At 30.4% G+C, this 25,154-nt stretch overlaps 2 protein-coding genes across 3 annotated transcripts; both read right to left on the bottom strand.

Moving 5' to 3' along the window:
- Window positions 1-17,459: 17,459 nt before the first annotated feature.
- Window positions 17,460-18,817, bottom strand: LOC129317435 (disease resistance protein RUN1-like). The gene is made up of 2 exons (XM_054961762.1): window positions 18,389-18,817; window positions 17,460-17,489 (listed from the first exon to the last, which is right to left on the bottom strand). The coding sequence occupies exons 1-2, from the start codon at window positions 18,815-18,817 to the stop codon at window positions 17,460-17,462; spliced, it is 459 nt and encodes a 152-aa protein (XP_054817737.1).
- Window positions 18,788-20,851, bottom strand: LOC129317120 (disease resistance protein Roq1-like). 2 transcript variants are annotated; one of them, XM_054961476.1, is made up of 3 exons: window positions 20,737-20,851; window positions 20,032-20,557; window positions 18,788-19,416 (listed from the first exon to the last, which is right to left on the bottom strand). In XM_054961476.1, the coding sequence occupies exons 2-3, from the start codon at window positions 20,163-20,165 to the stop codon at window positions 18,867-18,869; spliced, it is 684 nt and encodes a 227-aa protein (XP_054817451.1). In that variant the 5' UTR covers window positions 20,166-20,557; window positions 20,737-20,851; the 3' UTR covers window positions 18,788-18,866. The 2 variants fall into 2 exon arrangements, with proteins under 2 accessions (XP_054817451.1, XP_054817452.1); XM_054961477.1 differs by having other exon boundaries at window positions 20,032-20,547; window positions 20,737-20,783.
- Window positions 20,852-25,154: the final 4,303 nt, after the last annotated feature.

Raw genomic sequence — 25,154 nt, 5'->3', positions numbered from 1 at the left:
CTTCATTTTAGCCTATGAATTGATTGTCTTAGTAGCCAAAGTACTAAACCAAGTAATTGCCTTATCTTCTAAAGTGAAGTAGAAAACCTTCAACATCAAATTCTCCAAACTAGTTGTAGGTGGCTTTATTGTGACACAAACTCTCTTAAGAATTTAGAGAATTTCATAGTTAATATTTTCTTACAAGTTTACATTTAAGCCACATGGTCTAAATGCATCTTTAGGTGCAACCATCTTCCTAATGCTTCTTTTAACATGAATTTCTTCTTCATGATTATTCACATGTCTACTACTGGTTGCATCATTGTTTGGCATACATTCTAAAAGAAAAGATTTATCAATGAAACAAGTGGAGGAAGAATTAATGATATCCAAGTATTGAGTCTTAAAGTTAAGAAATTCTTTCTCAATTTTCAAACAAGAGTTATAGGACATGCAATGCTCTAAGATTAACCAAAACAACTAACAAAAACACTTAAATGTCAAAAACACAAAAATCACACAAATATGAAAATATGACAGAGCAGAGCAAAACAGTAGCAGCAAATTTTTTTTTAAAAAAATGAAAATGAAGGAATTAGTAAAAAAATAAAAACTAAAAAAATGAATCTAAGATGCTAAATAAAATTCATAAACAAAAATCATGCAATCCAGATGAGTAGGGAGTGAGAAATGCTCATTTAAAGTTAGTCCACTTTTCTGAATCTGACAACAAATATCAGTCTAGAGCTAGTGAGCTGCAAAAAATCTGAATCCCAATTAAAATTCCTCCAAAATTTTTACCTAACACAGCTAATATAACAAAGTATTATACTTCAAAATTTCAGGTCAAAATTCTCTCTCAATTTCTCCCAAAAACTCAGTGAACAAATCTAGAATTTCAAGACTACTTCTAGAGTACCTTATTAGAACTTTTTATTCTTTTCACAAGTTATGGGAAAAATCAAAGGATGAGCCAAACATACAAATCATATATAACACAATGATGAATGAAATGACTGAAGAATCAAGCAAATTGGACAAGTAGAGTAAAGATGTGCATACTTAAATTCGACAAAAAATTCTGGATTTTTTTAACAGCTATTCCAAAACCTTGCTATCTTGCAACAGATATACAGAACAGCTCCTGAGTCTAAAATTTTCATTCTTAATGTGAAATTAAAGTTAAGATATGTAGATTTCTAACAAATCAAGTCCCAAGCACAAACTCCTTTTCAATTGTTCACAATTCAATTTTAAAATCAAGACAAATTTTGTGAGACAGCAACAATCTTCAGCTTAATTTTAGCTCTGAAAATTCCAACGAAAATCAATGAAAAATCACAAAAAAGCAAATCAAACAATGGTGAATGAAATGAAATTGATTGGTTATGTTGCTCCCTGGCAACGATGCCACTTGAAAAGCCTTGTTGTATCAAGCTTCTGAAAGAAACTAGAATGTAGTTGAGTATACCCTAGATCATTCAAATCCTAAAAGAGCAAGCTTAAACAACCAAATTCAATTCATAAAACATTTCATAACTTAAAGTCACTATTGTTTTGAAAAAATTAAGAAGAAAAATATTTTTGGTTTTCTAAATTCAAGTGAAAATGGATGGATGTAAAATTGACTCAAATAAGCAAATGAGTGAACTCTCCAAGTTTTGAATCCATTCCACCATTATAGACTCCTTAATTCTATGAGCTCGATCTCTATGTGATTCAATTGACAAAATTAAAAGCCTAATGACCATTAGGACTAGGTAAATGTGACTTAAACCAAGACACATAACCTTTAAACAATTGCCAAACTTTGATAAAACAAATCACACTAAATTTTGCCTTGCCAAACCTTTCTCTAACACTTAGAACAATTAAATTTAGACAATCAACTGCTTATTAAGACCTAAGGAAGCTAAATAAATCAGAAATATCAAGCAAGACTCAAGAGGAACTCAAATTTAGCAATTAATAACCATTTAAGCATACAGTCAAACACTTGAAATACACAAATTTAATAGAAAATGTAAACCAAAGCAATTTGATTCTCATAAGGAAAATGATATCAAATTAGTTCAATCAATCTAACCAGAATCACTAAATTAAATTCAAAATCAAAGCTAGAAAATAGAATTAGATTCAAGCCACAACAAAATCAAAACTAAAAGAATGTGAAGCTTAAGTAAAATTTTATCATCTTGGAAAATTCGTGAAGATTTAGCCTCTCATCTCACTCTTTATAGCTACTGGCTGAGGAAGAGATCTACAAGAAATTATTGTGGACGACTTCTTGAGGAATTTATGGGTAAAGGAATCTGGACTGAATTGAACTGAGAGAGAGATGTGCGATGATTCTATGCAATTGAACTAGAGGTGAGAAAAGGTATGTGTGGTGAAAATGAATGGCTGAACTCATCCTGCTGAGAGCGTTTCTGATGCCCCAACTGGATTGTGCATCAAGTGGCTAAAGATGAGAGCTCCCATGTTTGCATTCTATTTCTTTCTCTTTTCTTCCTTTTTTCTGTTCCAATTTTGCATTTCCTACCCTTTGAAAAGTCAAAAATCTAATTTAAAATAAAATTGAACAAATTAACAAATTAGCCCTCCAATGCTTAAAAATGCAAAATAAGCAAAACTAAATTAATCTAATGAAAAAAATCCTAAAAATGAGAATAAAAATTGTCCAAGTAATAAAATGTGTCAAGGAATTGAAATTTCAAATTAAAAACAATTAATTTTAATAAAATGTGCAAAATGATCAAAATACCCTTATGCCAAAACTCAATGCATATGAGCCTATGATCAAATTCAATACTAAAATCATGTATAAAAGGGTCTAAACTAATAAAATACAGTCATAAATGTAAAAGAAAAGTATGCAATATATGTGATTTATCAGTAATCAAGGATGCAATTACTCATATTGTAACAACAATGACAATAGCACTAAAGTTGTTATCTATCAAGTGTGCACTAAGCCAAGTCATTCTGGCTTAGACTGTTATCATCGATTTGATTGCTCATATGTTTATTGACTTCTCTTCAATAGCCTATTATGCATCTTTAGAAATTTTATAAGAACTAGCTTGGTATTTGGATAGTGGAGCTTCTAATCATGTGACATATGGAAATGGTAATGTTTCAGTCAAGGGTAATTAGTCTACTTCAGGTAACTTATTGGTTGGTAATGGTGATAGTTTACAAATTACTGGACATGTCTCTGGACGTCTTTCTTATGAACATCATGAGTCTTTATTGTTGAAAGATGTTTTAGTTATGCCTATTATTAAGAAGAATCCCTTAGTGTCTTTGAGTTAGTTTTGAATAATGAGATACTAATCCAATTTTTCTCTAACTTCTGTGTTGTTAGGGACTTAAGAACAGGAAAGGAGCTACTTAGAGGGCATAGGTGTAAAGGACTCTACAAAATTGATAAACAGCCATAGATTTTCTAGACTCTTGACATAAATAAATTTGTAGCTTTACTTGCTATTTTAGAAACCTGGCAAAAACACCTAGGTCATGCTTCTTGTAAAGCAATTGAAGAAGTTCTTAAGAATTGTAATACGTCCATTAATAGTAATGAAAGTTTTTATTTTTGTGATTCTTGTTAGCATGGTGAAATGTATAAGTAGCCATTTCTTGTGTCTGAATCACGAGCTGATACACCATTAGATATTATATATAATGATTTATAGGGTCTAGCACCTATCCAGTTAGATTTTAAATATTATGTAAGCTTTATTGATGATCATAGTCGATTCACTTAGCTAGACTCTTTAAGGTTTAAAGGTGTGGCTCTGTCTGCCTTCATTTAATTTAAGAAGTTAGTAGAAAATCAATTTCAAAAGACAATCAAGGTATTATAGTGTGATTAGGGTGGACAGTTATGTAGTTTTACTCTATTACTTGTTGAATCTGCTATGGAGTACAGACATCCTTGTCCACTCACTTTTGAGCAAAATGGGCGTGTGGAGTGTAAGCATAGGCATATTGTAGAGACAGATTTAAGCATGTTAGCTCAAGCTTTTATGCCTCTTCATTACTGGTGGGAGGCTTTTATGAATGCAATTTATATTATCAACAGATTACCCACACCTGTTCTACACAATTCTTCACTATTTAAAGTGTTGTTTCGTTTTAAACCTAATTATGGAGGTTTTTAAAATGTTTAGCTGTGCTTGTTTTCCTTATTTGAGGCCATATAATAAACACAAACTTGAGTTTCGAAGTGAGAAGTGTACCTTTATTGGTCTTAGTTCTACTCAAAAAGGATACAAGTGTCTTAGTCCATTAGGTAGATTATTCATCTCACATCATGTAGTTTTTAATAAGAATGACTTCCCTTTTAAAGGCTCTACCTATCTAACTCATAATTAGTCCTCTTTATCAATTAGTGACAGTCAATCTTTGGGGTCATTGCCACCTTTTTATTCAACACATGATGACTCTATTTTAGTAACATAGTTAGGTTCTATATCTCCCATACTTGGTTCTTGTAAGTAGCCTTTAGCCACAAAACATGCTTTATACATTCAATAGTATTATCAGTCTTGAGCTTAGTTTAAAAAATGAAATTGGTTCGTTTAATACCTCAATAGTAGTCTCGACCAGGCTTACTCCAACTTTATCAGCAGTGGTCTTAGCTTTATCAGGCCCAGTTGATATTACTGATCTAGTTGCATTTGAGTCTGTAATTATAGGCCTAACTAATACACACTCAATGGTTACACAATCCAAGAGTGGCATTTTTAAGGCCAAACTTCCTTTTGTTGGCATGGTGTCTTGAGATCCTATATGTCTTCATGTTGAACCACACACAATTACAGAAGCATTGTATCTAGCTCATTGTTAAAAATCATACATGGGATCTTATGCTGGCTCATCTATCATTTAATGTCATTGGTTGTTGGTGGGTTTTTAAGACAAAGCTTAGGATCAACAACACTATTGAACATTATAAAGCACATCTTGTGTTTAAAGGCTACTTATAAAACCAGGTGTGGATTATGGTGAAACTTATAGTCCAATTATCAAGCCTTCAACTATTTGTGTTATTTTATCACTAACAGCTGCTAAAAACTAGGATGTTCATTAGTTAGACATGAGTAACACATTTCTAAATGAGTTTCTAATAAAGATAGTGTATATGCATCAGCTACAAGGCTTTGTTGATTCAATTAGACTGAACTTCATTTGTTGCTTGATGAAAGCTCTTTATGGCTTAAAATAAGCCCATCAGGCTTAGTTTAAACAACTTCATCCTACTTTATTGTCATGGCAATTCAAAAAAAAGTAAAAGCAACACCTCCATGTTCTACTTTCAGAATAGAGATCAAGTGTTAATTATTTTGATCTATTTAGATGACATTTCGGTGACAGGTGGTAATTCAAAAATCATGAATATGTTTATTGCTTGACTTAATAAGATCTTTTCTTTAAAAGATTTAGGACCTATTCACTATTTTCTTGGTATAGAAATCACAAGAGATCAGAGTGTGTTTTATTTAAATCAAGGGAAATATATCACAGATTTGTCAGACAAGTTGAAAATGAGTTCTATCTCTCTGTGTATCACTCCAATGGTTACTAGTCAGACATTATTCAAATTTGATAATACCCTACTTATTTATGATTCTCAGTATAGAAAAGTTATTGGATCACTGCAATATTTAGCTAACACAAGACCTGATATTTCTTTTGCTCTTAGTAAATTAAGTCACTTCTTATCTACTCCTATATTGCTACAGTGGCAAGCTGTAAAATGCTTGCTTTGGTGTCTTTAAGGTGCAGTCAATATATCACTTCATACCAAGAAGTCAAATTTTCTTAATCTAGTTAGCTATTCGAATGCTAATTGGGCAGCATATCAAGATGATAGAAGATCAATTGGAAGATATTTAGTGTATTTTGGTGATATGCTAGTTTTATGGTTATTAAAGAAGCAGTTAGTTGTGGCAAGGTCAAGTGCTGAATCTGAGTATAGAGCACTTGCACATACTTTAGTAGAAATCATGTGGCTGAATTTTTTGCTGTCTGAACTTGGTATTTCTTCTTTAAAAACTAGTACAATCTGGTGTGATAATTTGGTATAGAGATTTACATGCATTTTATTAGTCTTGTCTTATCAAATAAAATTGCAATTTGGTTTGTTCCCTTTAAAGCTCAACTTGTAGATTTGTTAACCAAGCCTCTACCTTCAATGGATATGTTCAACTTCGAGACAAACTTGGGCTATCTGTTGATTGCCTCTTGTTTGTGGGGAAGTGTTGAAGATAAAAAGCCCAAGGCTAAGCAAAGTCCAACATGAGAGCTTAAAGATGCTACAAACTTTACAATTTAGTTGCTCTATTATTCTTTATTATTTATTAGAATATTGTAAAAACAGTAACGTGTATAGTTTGTTATAACCATCTTGTACTATATAATGATGATGAATGCAGTATGTCTCTCACACATTATGAGAGTCAAAATCATATCTTTGTGTTTTCTAATTTTATATATATATATATATATATACGTATATAGTAAAATGATACTCCTTTTATATTGTCTAAAGTTTTCATATTTCATAATAGGAGACATTTTTATAGAAAACTAATCTTTCACAATCCATTTTACAAATATCAATTTTCCATCTTTTTGCAACGGTGTAACTTACGTGAAAGACACTCTTCTACCACTTTGCAAATTTCCTTTTCTCTCATATCAATGTCTCTAATGATATCTTTTGACAAAAAAAAAAAATTAAGTTCCTAAATTAAAATTAGTTTTTATTATTGTGTGTGATTTGATTAAAATAGAGATAAGCATCTCCTTTAATTCAAGAAATTTGATAGCCCAACATACTTCATCAAGGTATGCAGATAGTAAACCATAAAAAGTCATACATTGCAAAACTTACTTGTATGTATATTGTATTATATATTAGTAAAAACGAGGATAATAAAATTACAAATTCCTCCTACATTTCCCTTTAAACATGTGATTGTATAAGATCTAGTTTGACATTTGATATACTATTGAAACTAAATTATGTCATATAAGTACCACCAATACAACACATGAAAATTAAGAAATTTGTAAACCCCATGTAAAGGATTCCAACCCCCAGATATAAAATGAAAAGTTTATATCCTTTAAGATAATCTTCTAATAAGAAGTCATTGAACTTAAGAGCCTATATATAAGGAAAAATTGGCAATAAAGAAGTATAATGATTAATGCAAAAGAACAAGTAGAGACAAGTAAAATAAACCTAATATTAGTATGATTCAATGAACTCTCATAGTTTCTACTAACATATGTAATGTTCTATTGATGTACAACCATTTGTGATAATAACTAAGATTTGATGGAATTTGTGACAAGGATGAAGCCTTGGACAATTAGAGAAACCAATAACTTGAAGCTTCAAAAGATTGGAAATGAGGTGAGATGGTAAGTCAATGAAATTGTTTCCACTTAAATTTATTAATGATGAAAACTTGCTTATGTCATTAGGAAGTGATCCATTATAGAGATTGCAATAACTGAAATTTAATTTGCCTAAGAACGATAAACAAGGGGACATCATAAAATTTGTCGAGCTTAAAGAGCTTTTAAGCCCAAATGACTTCCTAAGGGAGACGCACCATGATGATAAAGAATGTACTTGACATTGTATTCACAATGTGATTATGCTGTTTTAGAAATTTCAACCCCTATCAAGAACTTCTAAAGTCCCATTTTGATTCAAATCCTTTTTTATCCTTGAAAGCTTTGATCAACCAAAAATTTTAGTAATCTTCCTAGCTATCATTTACAAACATTATTCAAAAAGTAAACCAAATTTGTGCAACTCGTTATATTTAATTTAATGATACCAACCAGATTCCCTAGTGAGTCAAGTAATTTGGATATAGCAGTGCCCTCTAAATCAAGCTTGGAGAGACATTTCATACCTTTCTTAAACTCAGGAAGTTTTTAAACTTTTGAACAACTAGGTAGAATAACAGTCTTTAAGCAATTCATCTCAAATTTTCTTAGAAGGGTTTTACCTTGTGTGCAATCTTTCAAATTAATGATGATGAGATTCTTGTTCTGCCAAGAGACTGGTGAATTTCAATAAGGTTAGAACAACCTTTGAAAATCAATCTTTCAAAATTAGGATTTCCATCAAAATTTGAGTTTTAGATGAGGCATTTGGAGTAAGATAAATTATTGCATATTAGCCTTCATAAAGACTAGGACAGAAAAGAAAGAAGAAAACAATAAGTTCTCCAAACCAAAAGCTATTTATAAATAAGTGTATTAGCTTATGGATAAGCAATTAAAATGGTCCAAAATTCTCTTAACTTGTTGCATTGCATTTTTAGATGAACAAGCTTTTTGAGTTGAGTTTGTTCAGGCAAAGAATCTAAAGGATAACCCTCCCATTCAATATCTCTCAACTCGATCTTTAGAGAAGTACTCAAGTCCAAGATGATAATTCAATTGTTGCGTTCTACAAGTGCATAGGTCATAGTAAGTAATACAAAGTGAGTAGGGTATTATTTCTACAGAGATTTGTATTAAAATTAGGGTCAAACAAAATATGTTGCAAATTTAATTAAGTTAAGCAAATCACAAGTATGATTGGTGTTTAAGATATAAATTAAATGTGCAAAAAAGTGTAAAAATTTAGAAAAGAAGTTGATTCAAGACCTTTTGAAGGTAATTAGGCCCACGATTATTTATCCCCATTTATACTCCAAGAATATACTCAATCAAGCTCCAATGTACTTTCTTTTTATCAATGAATTATGCTAGTCAAGGATACTAGATTACCTATAAGTTCTCTCTCAAATCTCCAAGTAGGTGTTGAGTTTAATTAATTCTCTAACCTCTTAACTAACTAATTAACTTCAATTTTTATTACAAATCCTATATGACTATATGAGGCTAATAAGTGTATCTTTACCTCATTAACAAAACTATTTATTTAACTTGCAAACTTCAAGTTCTCACATGATTTAAATCAAGTTCTATATTTAACCTAGCTCTTTTAAGTATTAATTAAGTGAACTCAACAATTTAGTTGATGGCCAATCAACTAAAAGCATTAAGCATAGAGTAAAATAGACATAATCACATCATTAATCACAAATTAAATGTAAGGGGGAAATGAATATTTAATCTACACAATAGTTCAAAATAATCTTAGAATCAAGGGTTTAGCTATAAATGTTCATAATACCCATGAAAAAATACAAATATATATATAAGAACAAACATTGAACAAGAGGAAGGGAGAAGGAGAATGGAGAAAAAGAATCAAGATATATATGAAGCCAAAATCTTTCTATCTTCAAAACCTAGCTCAATCTCCACAGAAATCTATGCCCTAACACACCCATAGCTCTCAAATACTCCCAAGAAGTCTAGAATGATAGCCTCAACCAAAAATGGCTTTTATATACTTCAAAACCTTAACTTCATCAGCTAAAATAACAAATCATTTTCTAACAGTATCAAAAGTCGTGAATAAAGTTGAGACTTTGCTTTGTTTTGCACACTTTTACCATTTCACTTGATTGTTCACCTTTGCACCATATTTCTTCATCTTAATACTTTCCAAACCATAACTTAATGTCCAAAAATGCCCCATCATAACCCTAAACTAAAATATTAATAAATTAGCTTGAAAATATCAAAATAGTGCCATGGTGTAAATTTCCAAAACAATATACACAAATTTCTAACTTGAGTGTTCAAAATGTGTAAAATATATTAGAATTTAAGAAAAATGTATTCAAATGACATAAAACTCTAAAGGTTAACAAGCAACATTAGAGATGGTTTGGAATAGAAGAGAATGGGTTCTCCAAGGGACCTTCATTTGCGAGTAGCCCTAACTTGGACTAAGGCTAATTTGTGAGTGGATTTGAACAAAGACATCAAACTCTTGGGACTTTCTTCATTGCTAATGGTCATAGAACATACTAGGCTCATTCGTGATTAGTGTCAACCAGAAGCAAGAATTCTGCTTCCTAAGGTGTTGTTGGTCTCTTTTTTGCCTCATTTCTCTGCAAAATACATGAAATACTTGGTGAAACAATATATTCCTATTTTACATCTATTTCATGTCATAATTGATTCAAATTGGAAGCTAAAACCTATCAAAAGTTATGTAAAAAAATGGACCCATCACAATAAAACCAATCCAATTCTTCCAAATACTTCCTCCCTTCAAATACTAATTTTCTTTCAATACTTTTGTATCAATTTAAAAGAATTCACCCTTTTTTAAGCCTCAAATACATGTAAATGTAATTAAATTTTCTTGAAGATTAACCATGTCCATTAATTTACTCTAATAGTTAAATAGTTATTTTCAATAATCATTGAACTATTTAAGGCCTAACATATATAATTGTTAAAACAATGGAATTTTGATGCAATATTAAATTAAAAGCAAACAAAAAAATGTTTAACTTAATATATTTTTCTTGATATATTTCCCTCTTAATACCTCCAATAACCCTTGAAAATCACTTGTAATTTTTTTTTTCTATCTTTCCCAAACTTTTTGAAATTTTTTTCTAAAAATTGGATAATTTTCTATAATTACACTTAATCTCATCATAGGTAATCATCTTTCTTGAAAATTGTACATGTACTATGTGGCTTAGTAATTTTTTTTTTTTTAGATCTACTACAACCATAAGATCTAGTGGCGATATCAATGCCTAACTATGACCTCAATGCCTAACTATAATCCTTTTTTAGGAGACTCAAGACTTAAGAATAATGTTATCAAATAACTTTATCTCTATTTGATTTAGCAACTATGCTAATTATTCCCTAAAACTTATCTTAGATGCCATTGTTGCTCTTCACGCATTACCAATTCTATCTAGTCTATCTTGAACTCTTTTGGACTTTACCTAACTCATTTCCTAGTTTTGGGCACTTTTTTCTCCTAATCTCTAAAAATATTCATACTTTTGCCCCAGGCTTTATTTTTAAGAAAAAATTGCATTGGACAACTACGATTTATTTGTCCTATTTAACTTTTGGGTTAAGCAATAAATGAAAAATGAAATTCAAGTAAATATAATTAAAAAAATAACTTAAAGGTATAAATTGCACAAACTTCTCTTTGAGTCCCACAACTTAAATATTTCCACCTAATGCATAGTTTATACATGTTAAAAAAGAAATAATGCTAGCTTACATACCTTGAAGCATTTTTTTCTATTTTTTGGTGTTTTGTGATATAGGAAGCAATGATTAGAGGTCTACAATTGCTTGAACTAGTTCTGATGTCAAATTGTTCTTATCACAAACTTCACCCCTTGAATTTTGCCACACTTTGACATCTTTACACACCACTCACCATCCACATTTATTTATTTCAAATCCTTTTCTCTCCTTGTGTTGGTTGTCAACTTTAAAGGTCATTTGAAGTTTGTTCTCTTTAACGCAAGGGAAAAATAGAGAAAAGAGTTGGTAATGACAGTTATATCATTTTCTAATCTTACAGCCAATCCAACTAATTGAAATTTTATCTTCAAGTTCTCTGCTACAAATCCAAACAATTGATGGTTAACTATGAACATCAAAAGAGGCTGATGCCAAATCACCTTCTAAAACTTAGCATACAGTTAATCCCCACCATTTACTTGAATGACAATGCTCAGGAAAGTTGGCTATAATTGACACATTTGGTTCACTCCAATCATTGAGTTCTTTCTCATGAAAGTAATTTTGATTCTCAAACCATGAAGGCAATTACTTCCAGTAATGTTCAGCATCCAAGGCATTTTGGAATTCATGTCATCATGTAACAAGTTTTTGTGTGTTAGTGACATACTTATAATGTGTAAGAAAACAATCATACTACTTCACTCCTTATTATAAAGCACCTTCTAAAAAAAATTATTGGTCCTTAATATAAGGCACTTGATTAGGTATGAATTACATTTTTTTTACTACTACCTCTATTTAAATTCATGGGAGAATAACAATTAAGGACCTTTTAAGAATATTAATCCCAATTACAAACCATGAAATTTTAAAATCCCAATTAAGAACCATAATTGTGATAGAAAAATGTAGTTTGTGAGGTGGGATTCACTAACACAACTTGAAAATTTACTAACCCAACTTGAGAAAATTAGTAGCATATATTGTGAAAACATGAAACCTCACTTGAAAATTCACTAACTAGACTTAAAAAAATTTCTAATGTATTTTGTAAAAAAATAAAACCCGACTTGAGAATTAATTATTTAATAAAAAGTGACTTGTCCAAATTAGTTTTTTTATTAAACAATCGATTCTCAAGTAAACTTTTATGTTTTCACAATATACGTTAGAAATTTTTTCAAGTCGAGTTAGTGAATTCGCAAGTGGCGCTTTTTGTTAAACAATTAATTTCCCAATCGGGTTTCATGTTTTCACAATATACGTTAGTAATTTTCTTAAGTTAGGTTAGTGAATTCCTAAGTCACGTTAGTGAATCCCACCTCACAAACTACATTTTTTATCACAATTAAGGACCTGAAATTTTAAAATTTCATGGTCCATAATTGAGATTAATATTCTTAAAAGGTCCTTAATTGTCATTCTCCCTAAATTCATTAACTATGAGAGATAATGTAACACAAATTTAAAAAATTTTCATTTAAATAGGGGTAGTAAAATTGAAAGTTGATTCTATTCTTAAACAAAATTAATGACTTAACCACCTCTCCTTAGTTCTAATAAGGTAGTTAGAAGCACTTTATAATAAAGACTGAAGGAAGTATAAACAAAATCAAAGAAACTTGATGTTTGAATTGTTCAATGAACTCCCATAGAGGTTGTGAACCTAATGAAGGCTTCATTGAAGGACAATCAATTGCCCATGTTCTTACTACATTTGATGGCAGCTTTAGCAAAGATTGAAGCCTTAGGCAATAACTCAAGTAAACACAATTAAGCTTTAAAAGATTAGAGATGAAGCCACTAGGTAGGTTAGCAAAATTATTTCCACATAGATCAAGCCACCCTAATGATGATAATGCATTGATATCCATGGGAAAGGACTCATTATAGAGATTGCAATAGCTTAATGCTCTGTTTGGTTGGGAAGAAAATATGAGAGGAAAGAAAACATAGAGAGAAAACAAGAGAGAAAACAAATTTTTCCTTGTTTGGATAGGGAAGAAAAATTGAGAGGAAAAAAAAGGGAGAGAAAAATAGGGTACGGGACCCACTATTTTTTCCTTCCAACTTTTCTCTCCAAAAGTAGAGAGATTTTGGAAGTAAAACTTTTTTCCACCGTCTATCCTCTCCCTTATTTATTTTGCACTCTAACTCTCAAGAGACTACTTAATTACATTAATTTAATTTTAATTAAACAATTTGGTTTATAATTTTTAAATTTTATATTTATGAATTACATTAATTTAACTATTTAATTAAATAATTTAGCCATTGGCTAGATCAAGTGTCTAAAATTACATTAATTTAATTTTAATTATTTTATTTTAAAATATAATATAAAAATATATTTTTAACAAATAATTTGATTTTAAATTAATTTGATTATGTTAATTTTAATATAATTTCTGCTTTCAATTTATTTTCACAAATATAATTACATGAAACATGATATATTTTGATATAAGGGCATTATAGTTATTATAATATCTGTTCTTTTTCTTTCTTCCCTATTTTCTCCTGTCCATCCAAACAGAATGAGTGATAATAGTTTCTTTCCAGTTTTCTCTTCTCTCCATTTTCTTTCCTCTCATTTTCTTTCCTTTCAACTTTTCTTCCTATCCAAATAGAGGATAAATCTAGCTTCTTTAGAGAGGATAAACTTAATGATGAAAATGAGGGTAGCACTTGAAGGCCTTATAAGCCTAAACACCATTTTGAAGTGAGAGAGAAAATTCCATGAAGAAGATTGTGTTTGTCTGTTGCATCCTTGAAAATATAGTTTTCTTATATGTTTCAAATGAAAGACATATGAAGGTACTTCTATTATAGCAATTCCACTTGCATCAAGTTCTTCAAGGGCCACATTTTCATGCAATTTCTTTGAAAGCCTTAAGAGTTTAGAGCAACCAGAAAATTGAGAATTCTAATCAACTTCAAATATTGAAACACATCTGGAAGGCTCGCACCATTTTTGCAATTCTGTAGATTTAAAATAGCAAGACTACCCAAATTAACAATTGACTGAGGCAGTTTTGCTATTACAGTCTCTTCTAAATCAAGCGTTGAAAGGCATGTCATCATTTTCCCAAAATCTAGAAGCTATTTAATCTTGGAACAACTAGAGAGTATTAAAGTTTCCAAGGATCTCATCTCAAACTTACTTGGTAGAGTCTTAATACTCTTGCAATCCTTCAAGTTAACCATAACAAGGTTCTTATGGTGTGCAAGAAAGGGATGTACTTCAACAAGGTTGATACAACCATCAAGTAAGAGCTTTTGAAGATCAAGGATATCATTGAAATTTGGTGTTTTGATTAAGTATCTTGAGTTGCTTAAATCAATGAATTGAAGTGTCGCATCCTAAAAAATCAGGTGTAACTGGCACGGGATGTACATATAAAACCCATATCTCTTAAGCCTTAATTTAAAAAACTCACATTTTATACCGTAAACATATTTGACATTGCAATAGGATTTTATTTTTAATACTTTTCATGCAACAAGATTTGTAACTTTCTGTAGAAAGTCCTAGCAATACCTCACCTACAAGTAAGATTTTCCAAAATCTTATAGCAATAGAGAACAACAGCGACCTAACAAAAGGAGTTCTACTCCTAACCAACAGATATACAATCTCATAAGAAAGACAAGGATCCTACCTATAGTACATGTGGAATACCGAAGACCCAATCAAGTTGAGATTTGCTTGAAATAATTTTTTCATTTCAATACATTAGAAAAGCCTCTCAATAACTAACTAGAGCTATAAGTTCAAAAATCCTATTTGAAACCAAAATATTTTTCAGTGAATAACATCCCAGATTTAAATTTTAAGAGAAGTAAAAGAAAGAAATATGAATGAAGTAGGAATCAGTTTAAATAAAAATATAATAAATCATTTAGAATAGAAGGGTTGCGTAACTCAAATCAAATTATTCCATTCAAATACTTTATCCAAAAATATTCCCATATGATAATAACACAGTAATCCACATCCTAATTATCATGCCCGAATCAAACAACTAGAAGATGCATCATTCATTGTAAAGAAATCTATTCATAAAAACCATCTTGTTTAAAAGGATTAGTTAAAAACAATAATTTCAAAATGTTTCTTTTGAAGGACTTGATCAGAACGACTAACAAGCGTGGACACACAATCTATGACAGTAAATAAACGTGGACACATAGTCCACGAGAGTAAATAACTAATAAGTGTGGCTAAAAGCCACGAAACAAACGCAAGCATAAAACCTATAAAACAAGCATGAATATGATGCTCATGAATATCCATCCCGTCCTTCCACGTGCATTGGCCTGTGCACGGGGCTAGCACCTCCTGCAAGTATCTTACTAGTTAGGTGTATCATAGCGGGCTAAAGGCTAACGAAATTGCTGTTAACAACCAACATTTTGATTCAATCCCCAACTTAAATAAAACACTTTCAATATAATAAATAATAGTAGATACCCAATCATAAAAGAATTTTAACTCTTCTTTCAAAACTCAATATAGTAGAAGCAATTTTTTTTTTCATAATAACCAATGGCAAAACTTAATTTATAATAATAAAATGATCATGGATATGCTTAAACGTTATTTTGGAAGAAATAAATTTATAAGTAAGTCATTTAGGATGCTATTTACTTACCTGAGATACTTTCAAATACAAAGTGTACTTATAATCAGCTACTTTTGTGATATTGTCCGCTTCTTAATCCCCTAATACCCCAAGTGATATCATTGTTATTTCTTTTATTCATTTTTACAAATTTAAAATTTTCAATCCAAGTTAATTTACAGGAATAGAAAAAAAAATTCTCAACTTAAACCATTCACAATAAAATTTCAAGTCTCTAGGATATTTATATAAAAATATTCAAAGTCACCAGGTCTTTTGATAGAAAACAGGCAACTTCTACCATGACATTTCATTAAACACATTGTGTATATTGATAATCGAACCATACAGCAACATTTTATTCTTTAAAGCTCTTTTTTTTTCCCTACAATTCCCAATGTCAAATTTTAATTTACCAAACTTGTCTAATTTCACTCCTTCCACACAGATCAATTAAGGTCAAGGAAAAATAAAATTGATTTCTTCACCATATAGTAACTAAAATATATGTAAGTGAGATTATGAATCAAGAAATATACTTTTAAATTTAATCTTCAACTTGATCAAACCCCATTTACTTCACCCCTAAACACGCACAGCAACAATAATAAAGAAGAAATAAGCAACTTCAACCAATTAACACACCCACACACAAAATCCGTGATAGAAAAGAGGAGCTCCACCAAGAATCAATTAAGTTTTAAGCAAATTCAAGCCCAAATAGAGGGGAGAAACATATTCTTTTATAATTTATCTCAGCTTGTTTAAACCCCTAGTTATATCCCATCCACGCATCACATTTTAATAGAGGAAAAAAATCAATTTCACACCAACCCATTCAACATGAGCTCGCTGCTGCAAGGAGAAAAAGAGATAAATCAAACTCGCCAAGAAATCCTACAGAGAACGAAGGAAGGAGATCATCAAAGCTCCTTCAACTCTTGCGAACAGCACCAACAGAAACAAGGGAGAAGGAAGGAGTTAACCACTTGAACAGGGATGAGAAATTCACAATCGAACCTCCCATAACAGCAGCCTAACTCCTCACGTGTTTACCACACACAAATGAACAGAATGAAGGAGGAGGAGGAATGTTTGACAGCACCGACAGCGGAGAGGGAGACTCAAATGGACGATAAAGCTGGGAACAACTCACAACTTGGACCACAAACAGCAGCAACAGATCACAGCGTTCATGGCCCTTATGTCTGTGAACTGAACAGCAGAGAAGGAAGAAGAAGATGGAGGTGGCAGAGCTCTGCGTTCAGAGCTTCCTTCTCCTCTGGGTTTCTTTTTTTAAGTCGGTGAAGAGAAAGGAAAGGAGATTTTTCCGAATGCTCCGTTTCGGACGGGAGAGATATAGAATTCTGAACAAAGAAATAATTGAGAAAACTATAAAAAATGACACAAGAAAAATTACAACAAACGACACAGTTTTCCTATAATTGAAAATGAGGTAAAATCAAACTTCTGCTCAAAAATTTTGAAACTTTAAAAACAAATTAACATGAGTTTCTCTAAATTATCACTCTTTACTGACTATAAAATTAATTTAAATAAAATATAAATTGAGAGAATTTTTTTAATTTTATTTATTTATTATTATTATTTTTTAAATTTTAGGGTCATTACATATTCACTCTAAAATTTAATAGAATGCTTTATTATTAATTTTAACTTAAATTTCTAGGTCATTACATGAAGCTTTCTCAAAACCTGAAAAGACAACAAAAGTAAAGGAAATTAAACAATAAATTTTCAAAAAATTGCAAGGATAATTGCATTAAATTTTGGATCATTAGTTTTAATGGAAGAACCATAATTATCTGTGTTCCTTTCCATAGTTGTTTGAGTTGACTAAGTTGCATTTTGAGATCAACAAGTTCATTGAGTGGAACTTTACTCGGCAAAGCATCCAAGGGATATCCCTCCCATTGTAGGACTTGTAATGCAGTGGACAAGCACCTTAGCCCATTATGAACATTCACATGGTAAGGAAAATGATTTGAATGACTTGATATAATAAGTAACTTGAGGTTACTCATCTTTGAAAACGCATCATGGTCCCAATATAAGTCACATGATTTGTCTAATCTTAAAACTATGCCTCTAATTGCTTCTGTGCTCTGTTTATAAAATAATCATTATATTCAATCTAACGCTACATAAAATACATGAAACAAATAATTAGTGGTGAATTTGGATGTATAAGAATTTGGATTTAAACCAAATCCTCCATTTAGATATTTAAAAGTCTATCAAATTCAAATCTAAATCCATATTTTATTATAACTTTGTAATTTCAAACTCCTTTTAGATCCTAATTATTTGAAATTTTATCTACTTTAACCTTCTTGTTTTCTTCATATTTTTACTATCAGTGCCTTTATTAGGCTTGCCACTCATCATCTTTTTCATTTTCATCTTTCATTGGTTGAAAAATAGAAATAAGCTTGTCACTTCTAATAATCCATTTCTCCTTCAAATCTCAATTTATCTCTCTATTACCTTTAAATTTTTTTTACGCTATCTAAACAAAGGATTTTAAATTCAAATTTATCAATTCAAACACCACCAAAATATATAGTTCATGTCACAGGAATTTTGGAGCATACCTTATTTTCCAGTACATGACTAGCATCCTCCAAAGACCATATCCTATTACGTTTACCAACATCATTAGGTGATTCTTGAAAAACTATATTCTTACCCATTTCTTGAAGCATATCATGCACCTGGAAAACCTCTTTATCATAAATTATAACTTTTATCCCAATTTTTGGGTGAAGATCACAATTTTGTGAGATTTGCATCGCAATGTCTTTGTCCATCCCATTAAAAAAGCAAGCAATATTTAAAAATATAGTCTTCTCATCACCTTCTAACCCATCAAAACTCACTTTAAGTATCTTCATAATGTCATGTGGAGGAATCTTCTTGAACTTAGCCATTGCATCTTTCCATTCTGATATAGTTTTTTCCACACTAAAAAATGAACCCAACACTTTAAGTGCTAAAGGAAGACCTCTAGCATATTCAATCATACTTCTAGAAAACTCCAAATGACATTCATCATCACTTAAGGTTTTGATTTCATATTGAGTAGAGACACCATGCAATGATAACAAAATGTATATCTCTATCTCTAGTTGTTATTATAATTCCACTCCCTTGACCGAACCATCCTTGCTTTCCTGCTAAATTCTCAAGTTGATCTGTATTACTCACATCATCAAGGACGAGCAGAACTTTTCTATTGCATAAGACGTTTTTTATCAACTTCCTTCCATCATAACAATCATCCAATTCCTCACTTCTTAAATTTAAATAAGAAAGAAGTTTTCTTTGCAAGGAAATCAAGCCATCTTTTTCAGATGCCTCTCTAACATCTAGAAGAAAGCAATGAACTTCAAAGCTTTTGTGTATTTGCTCATAAACAACTCTCGTGGGAGTGGTTTTACCTAACGCTCCCATACCCCATATTCCTATGAATCGAACTTCTTCCAATCCATTGGAGATTATTGAATCCAATTTTGCTATCTTTGATTCAATCCCGACTAATATATCATTGTCAATTGGCAATTCATTATGTAATTTTGTCCACACTTTCTCCGCAACACTTTTTATGAGTTCTGTTTCATGCCTGCGTGGGAAAATTAAATAATAAGATAAATAATCAAGTCAACTGAATTTAAAAATTTTACTCATAAATTATATACATAATTAGAGTGAAATATAAAGGAAATATGGTCATAAACTTAACATTGATTTAGCTTAACCAAAAACTAAAATTAACATTTATATAATCATAATTCCTTAATTACTATAATTTGATATTAGTTAAATAGTTATATTTCTAATTGAAAAGAATAAATTTTGTGGAACCCAATTATTACTAAAAAGAAGGATATGTATAAATTTGAATAACATGCTGTGAAAGGATTAGATTGAAAAACTTCAAGAGGAATGCATGTAATTGTTAGGAATTTTAACATACCAAATAAGTATTTTTTTCAAACGAAATAATCAATTATGAAAGTTGTTTTAATTGATATATCTAAATATATATATATATATAGCACATAAATAATCCTCGATCGATTTTCAAAAGACATGTAAAGGGGTGTATTATCTTTATGTAAAATGATATCCTTATGGTATTTGTTAATTTGGAGTTCATATATGGATATGAATGCCCAGACTTCTAATACTTCTTAAAAATAAAGTCAAGATAATTGTTTGGAGTTGTAGAAATTACCAATTTTTAGAGTTCCAACGAGCTAAGTTAGGAACTTCTTCTAATGCATCCTTCCATCTCTGCACCTTCATTTTCTCGTGTTTCTTCATGCTTTTTGAATGCTTCTGCAAAACTTCCCTTTTGACATCGAACATCAGACGGATCTACACCGTAAAAGATTGGAAATACTTGAAGATCCAACTTTTTCTTAGAGTCAAGAATCTTTAGGAGTTCATCCAAGCACCATGATAAAGAAGCATAATTCGGGGAGAGCACAATAACTGCAGAAAAAGATTCTTCAATTGCTTGGAGTAGATTTTCTTTAATTGCTCCTCCCTTTTCAAGTTGTTCCTCGTCTCTAAAAGTTATAAGTCCTTGTGTTGCAAAGTAACATATAAATGATCTGCAAAACTTGTACGAGTATCTTCTCCTCGAAAACTCAAAAACACGTGATATTTCCATCTCAGAGTTGAACCAGAAATTCTTGAAGAATGCCTAAATCCATCAGCATCATGTGCCATTGCAAGACTTTGGAAACTGAACCGTTCTAATAACAAAGAAATTGGAGAAAAGAAGAATAACAATCAAGACGAAATTATAAAAGAAATTTGGCTCCAAAAATAAAACCCTTCAAACATGGAAGATAGCAGCAACACAAAGCCAAGGCTTTACAAGAAGTAATATTATGAAATCTGTGAGGATGAAGAGAGATATTCGTGTTCATACCTTACTGTCTCTTCAAGACGCAGCTGATGCAGAAATTAATGTCTCCATTAGCAACAGATCTATTCACTGACAGATGGCTTCCATTCTTAATATCATATATACCTTGCATTGACCAAAACAGTGAAATCCCCAAGAATATTGTTAGTAATATTCCGTTCTTAATTAACATTTCAACGCGTTAGTTAACGAACGGGGAAAAATTAATCCTTAACATCTTGTAGTTTTATATGCATAACATTTTAATATGATACATACATACATACATATATATTCTCGTGAATATTCTATACATCTTCATATCACATATACTCACATATTTAATTTCTTTCAACAATATCCTGGTAATTAATTTAGTTCTAACCGCGTAGGAGCTTCGTAGAAGCAACCAGGTCCAAACGCGTCAAGATGTCTTCGCAGAACTTTCAGTTGGGATAGGGACAAAGAAAACGATGCCAAAATCTTCCTTACCTTTCTCTCTCCTACAATTAAATTCCCTAATTGCCCTTATATATATATATATTCCTTTACTCCTATTTATAAATTATTTCCATCATTATTACTAATCTCAAGAAAAACTTTAAACTTCATTAACAAATTCACAACTTTACCTCTATTAAATGCATATTTTAAAGATAAAATGCTCTACCATTTAATAATATTTTCAATATTTAATAGAGATAAAATAATAAAAATTGACATAATAATTATTGAGGTGACTTATAAATGAGATAAAGGCACCTATCTGCCTATGAATAGGACCAAAAGAGTGTGTGTGTGTGTGGTATCAGGCTTGGGCTTTCTCCTCCAGTAAGTAAACTGAGGCCCATTTTGGTGATAACGTTTTAGCAGATGTTTTAAACTTGTCATTCTATATCTTTCCCACATCTCTTTACTTGAGACTTCTTATCAGGGTGTAAAACTCAGACGTCTTTGTCAGCGAACGGTCAGCATCCTGATAAATCCATTATTGACGTAATTTTTGGAGACTTTTAGATTTAATTGTATCAATTAATGTGATGAAATGAGGAAAAAATGATTTATATAGCCTCACTAAGTTAAAAAAAAAAAAAACGGATCGAAACATAAATTTAAACAAGAAAATTCAGTTCCATAAATTTCAACTAGGGGCGGACGAAGAAAAATGATTTCAACTAGGGGTGAGTGAAATTACTCAATGCATGACCAGAGGTGAACGAAGAGAAAAATGCAAAAAAAAAAAAAATTGTTATTTTAAATCATGTTAAACCATATATTAGTATATCTAATGAGATAAGGCATGATTTGGATTGATTCTAAGACTAGGGAGTCAAATTTATTGTACACAAACCTCCTAAAACTCTCTAGGAGGTGTATTATGAAGTTTGAAAGAGTTCTTCCAAGTTGGGAATTTATCTCTTTTCTTTTCTCTAATTTTTTTTTTATGTCTTTCATTAGGATGTTTTGCAATAAACTATGAGTTCTTCCTAAACTCTCAATTAGGTAAGGAATAGCCTGATTGGGATGGTTTTGCTCTTTTATATGGTTGGATTTTTTTTTTTTCTTGTTGAACAATATAATTTGTCTATAAAGTTTATTCATTTGCTTTTCTATTTATCTTTCTCAAATTTCTTATATATATATATAGATGGCTACTATATAAATTGTTTGTAAGTAGTTTGATAAATTGGAAGGTGAAAAACTCATCTAGACTTAGAGATATAGGTGTAGATAACTAGATTAGGAATAATTTAAGAGTCTGTAGTGGCTTAGATCGTAAATTTATGATTTAATTAAAGAGTAGAATTTAATAGAAGCTAAATTTAACTTTAATTAAATACATCTTAATATATTAGAAGATTAAGAAATCTTAGAAATCGTTGTCATTACAAAAAAAAAATGATAAATAACTAAATTTTAGTGCTTGTTTAATTGGTTGGTTGATCGATTACTCACTTTTCTCCTTTATTTGCTTTATTTAATTATTAAATCCTTTTCAAAATATTTTTCTGTTTTCTTAAATAATAATAAATATCACTATCTTCTTTTAAATTTAATTCAAAATAGTCTGAATTTATTATTCTGTACACTTTACATTCCTTCATTAATTGTCCGCGAGCGGACATAGGCAGGTGTGATAGGCCTTCTCTTCCATTTGTGTCCATGAACAGGTGGTTCTTCGGCCGATTTTATCTATGAACATATTCCTTTTTGGGCCCTCCATCAAATCCATTACGTGTTTAGCTCAATTTATGTTATTTTGCTCCTTTTCTCTGTAAACAAACACGAAACCAACAAGTGAGGTATTTTATTCTTATTTAAGCTTATTTTGTGTATTATTCAGGTAATAAAAGGGAAAAAAATACATATAAAATCACGGTTATTAAAATGACCACTTATCGCCAAGTAGATGTGGTACACATAATAACAATTTGGGCCTATTAAGCATTATTCCATCATTTGATTTTTGGAAGCAAGTATAGAAAAATATTACTTGAAAAAGAAAAACCTCTTAAATGATATTCTAATTCTTTGGGGGATTAATCTCATGTTGTCGGTTGTAGGATTACCTCAGGCAACCAAAAAAAAAAAAGACCACTTATCACTCTCCCCCTTTCTTAAACCAAACTCACTTTTTTTTATCCCGTAAAATGCGTAATTACTATGTCAAATGTTTTTTCTTCTCATATTATAAAATTATTAATAAATATTAAAAAAATAAAATAACAAAATTTTTTATAGAGTTATGGTTATTATCCGTGCAAACACCGAAACTGGTGGGTTGGTAATGGTGGAAGGCATCTTTAGCTGCTACGGGACCTTTATTGAATTATGAGATATTATTTATCTTTAGACTTTCGTACAGTTCCTTTTTTATGGCAAGAGTTAAACTGCTTCACTTTTAAATGTTTGAGGAACCATTGAACTAAAGTGAAGTTTAGGATGCCAAATATGTCTAAGTGAATAATTGAAGGGTAATAATGACCTTCAATTTATTATTAAATTATAATACATGAATACTTTTGGTCAAAAAATTATAATGTATGAATTACTGTAAAGCAATCGAAATTGGTCTTTATAAGGTGAATAATTAATAAGAGAATGACCGATATAACGCTTAACTATTGAGTTTATCAAACAAACAGAACACTTAATTAAATATTGAACAGTAGAGGAAAATTAAGGGATAATGATAAAACATGTCCCCGAAATATGAAAATAATAATATAGTACAACAAAATGTGATAATTATTACTTTGTCCTTGGAGGTTTGTCTGGCATTTTGAATTTTGACAAAATAACATATTTGCTCTCAACAACTATTATGCGTTGGGAAATAACTACTTTGATTGGGTTATTGTCTGACATAGTTTAGGGATATGTTGTTTATATGTTTAAGGTGTTTGTTTTTAATTAAATTAAGATATGTGAATTTTTTACAAATTATTTATTGTATAATAAACTCTTATTATTAATATTATTAACACAGTAAAATTTATTTATTTTGATTTGATTAGATAAAATTATATTAAATATATAAGACTAAGTATCTAAATTATGTCCTCTTTTTTTTGTCATTTTCTCAAGATTTTTTTTTTTTGCCAACATTTTCCCAAGAATTAAACCACACCGATTCAATTAATGTCAAACCGCACCTATTATTAGAAATTGGTTTGTAACTGCATGACAAAGCAAGACTTAGAACTTCAAATCTCATCATAACTATTCAAGACACTAACCAAAAAACCCACACCTAATAATTTATTCAATTGATTAATTCATGCCAAACCTAATATCTGAAACTTTTGATTGCGTGTTTGTGTGTGTTTTTTACTGTGGAATTATTTTCGAAGCATTCAAGCAATTTGGTCATGTAACTTCGAAGGATATCACAGTTGGAAAGTTATGAAGTTTCCTGGAAAAGAACTGAGAGACTTGAAACAGCATTCTGCGATTGCTTAATGCGATTTTGTAGAAAATGAAGTTTGACGAAATTGGCAACATCTTTTCTCCTAAGAAAAATCCATAGAGATGATAACAAATTAAGTAATACAGGAAAAAAAAGAGTCAATCTATCAATTTCCTAGACAGAGCTATTAAGTGATCAAAATAAAAACTAAAAACAAATTAAACTACATATACTCTCTTTAATCCTATTTATGAGTCATGTTATTAAATTTTTATTATAAATTTTTTTACCCTCCATTGAATATTGGAGAGAGAAAATATGTTATTGAAGTATGTATATTAATAGAAGTAAAGTTGAGAATTTCTTAAATTTTAAAACAAAATTAAAAAATTTTAAGATTTTTTTAATGCTGATGAAATATGTTGAAAGTAATTTATAAATAGGGTCAAATGAGTATAGCAATCCATTAGTTTTTGCTTGCCAAGTCAGAATTGGCGTTTTGGGACGAGGAAGGAAATATTGCGAATTATTA

Source organism: Prosopis cineraria, unplaced genomic scaffold (genome assembly GCF_029017545.1).
Source record: "Prosopis cineraria cultivar Desert tree isolate PC_DT_omini unplaced genomic scaffold, ASM2901754v1 PC8, whole genome shotgun sequence".
In the NCBI taxonomy this organism is placed as follows: Eukaryota; Viridiplantae; Streptophyta; class Magnoliopsida; order Fabales; family Fabaceae; genus Prosopis; species Prosopis cineraria.
This window is presented reverse-complemented; position numbering and strand designations above follow the sequence as displayed.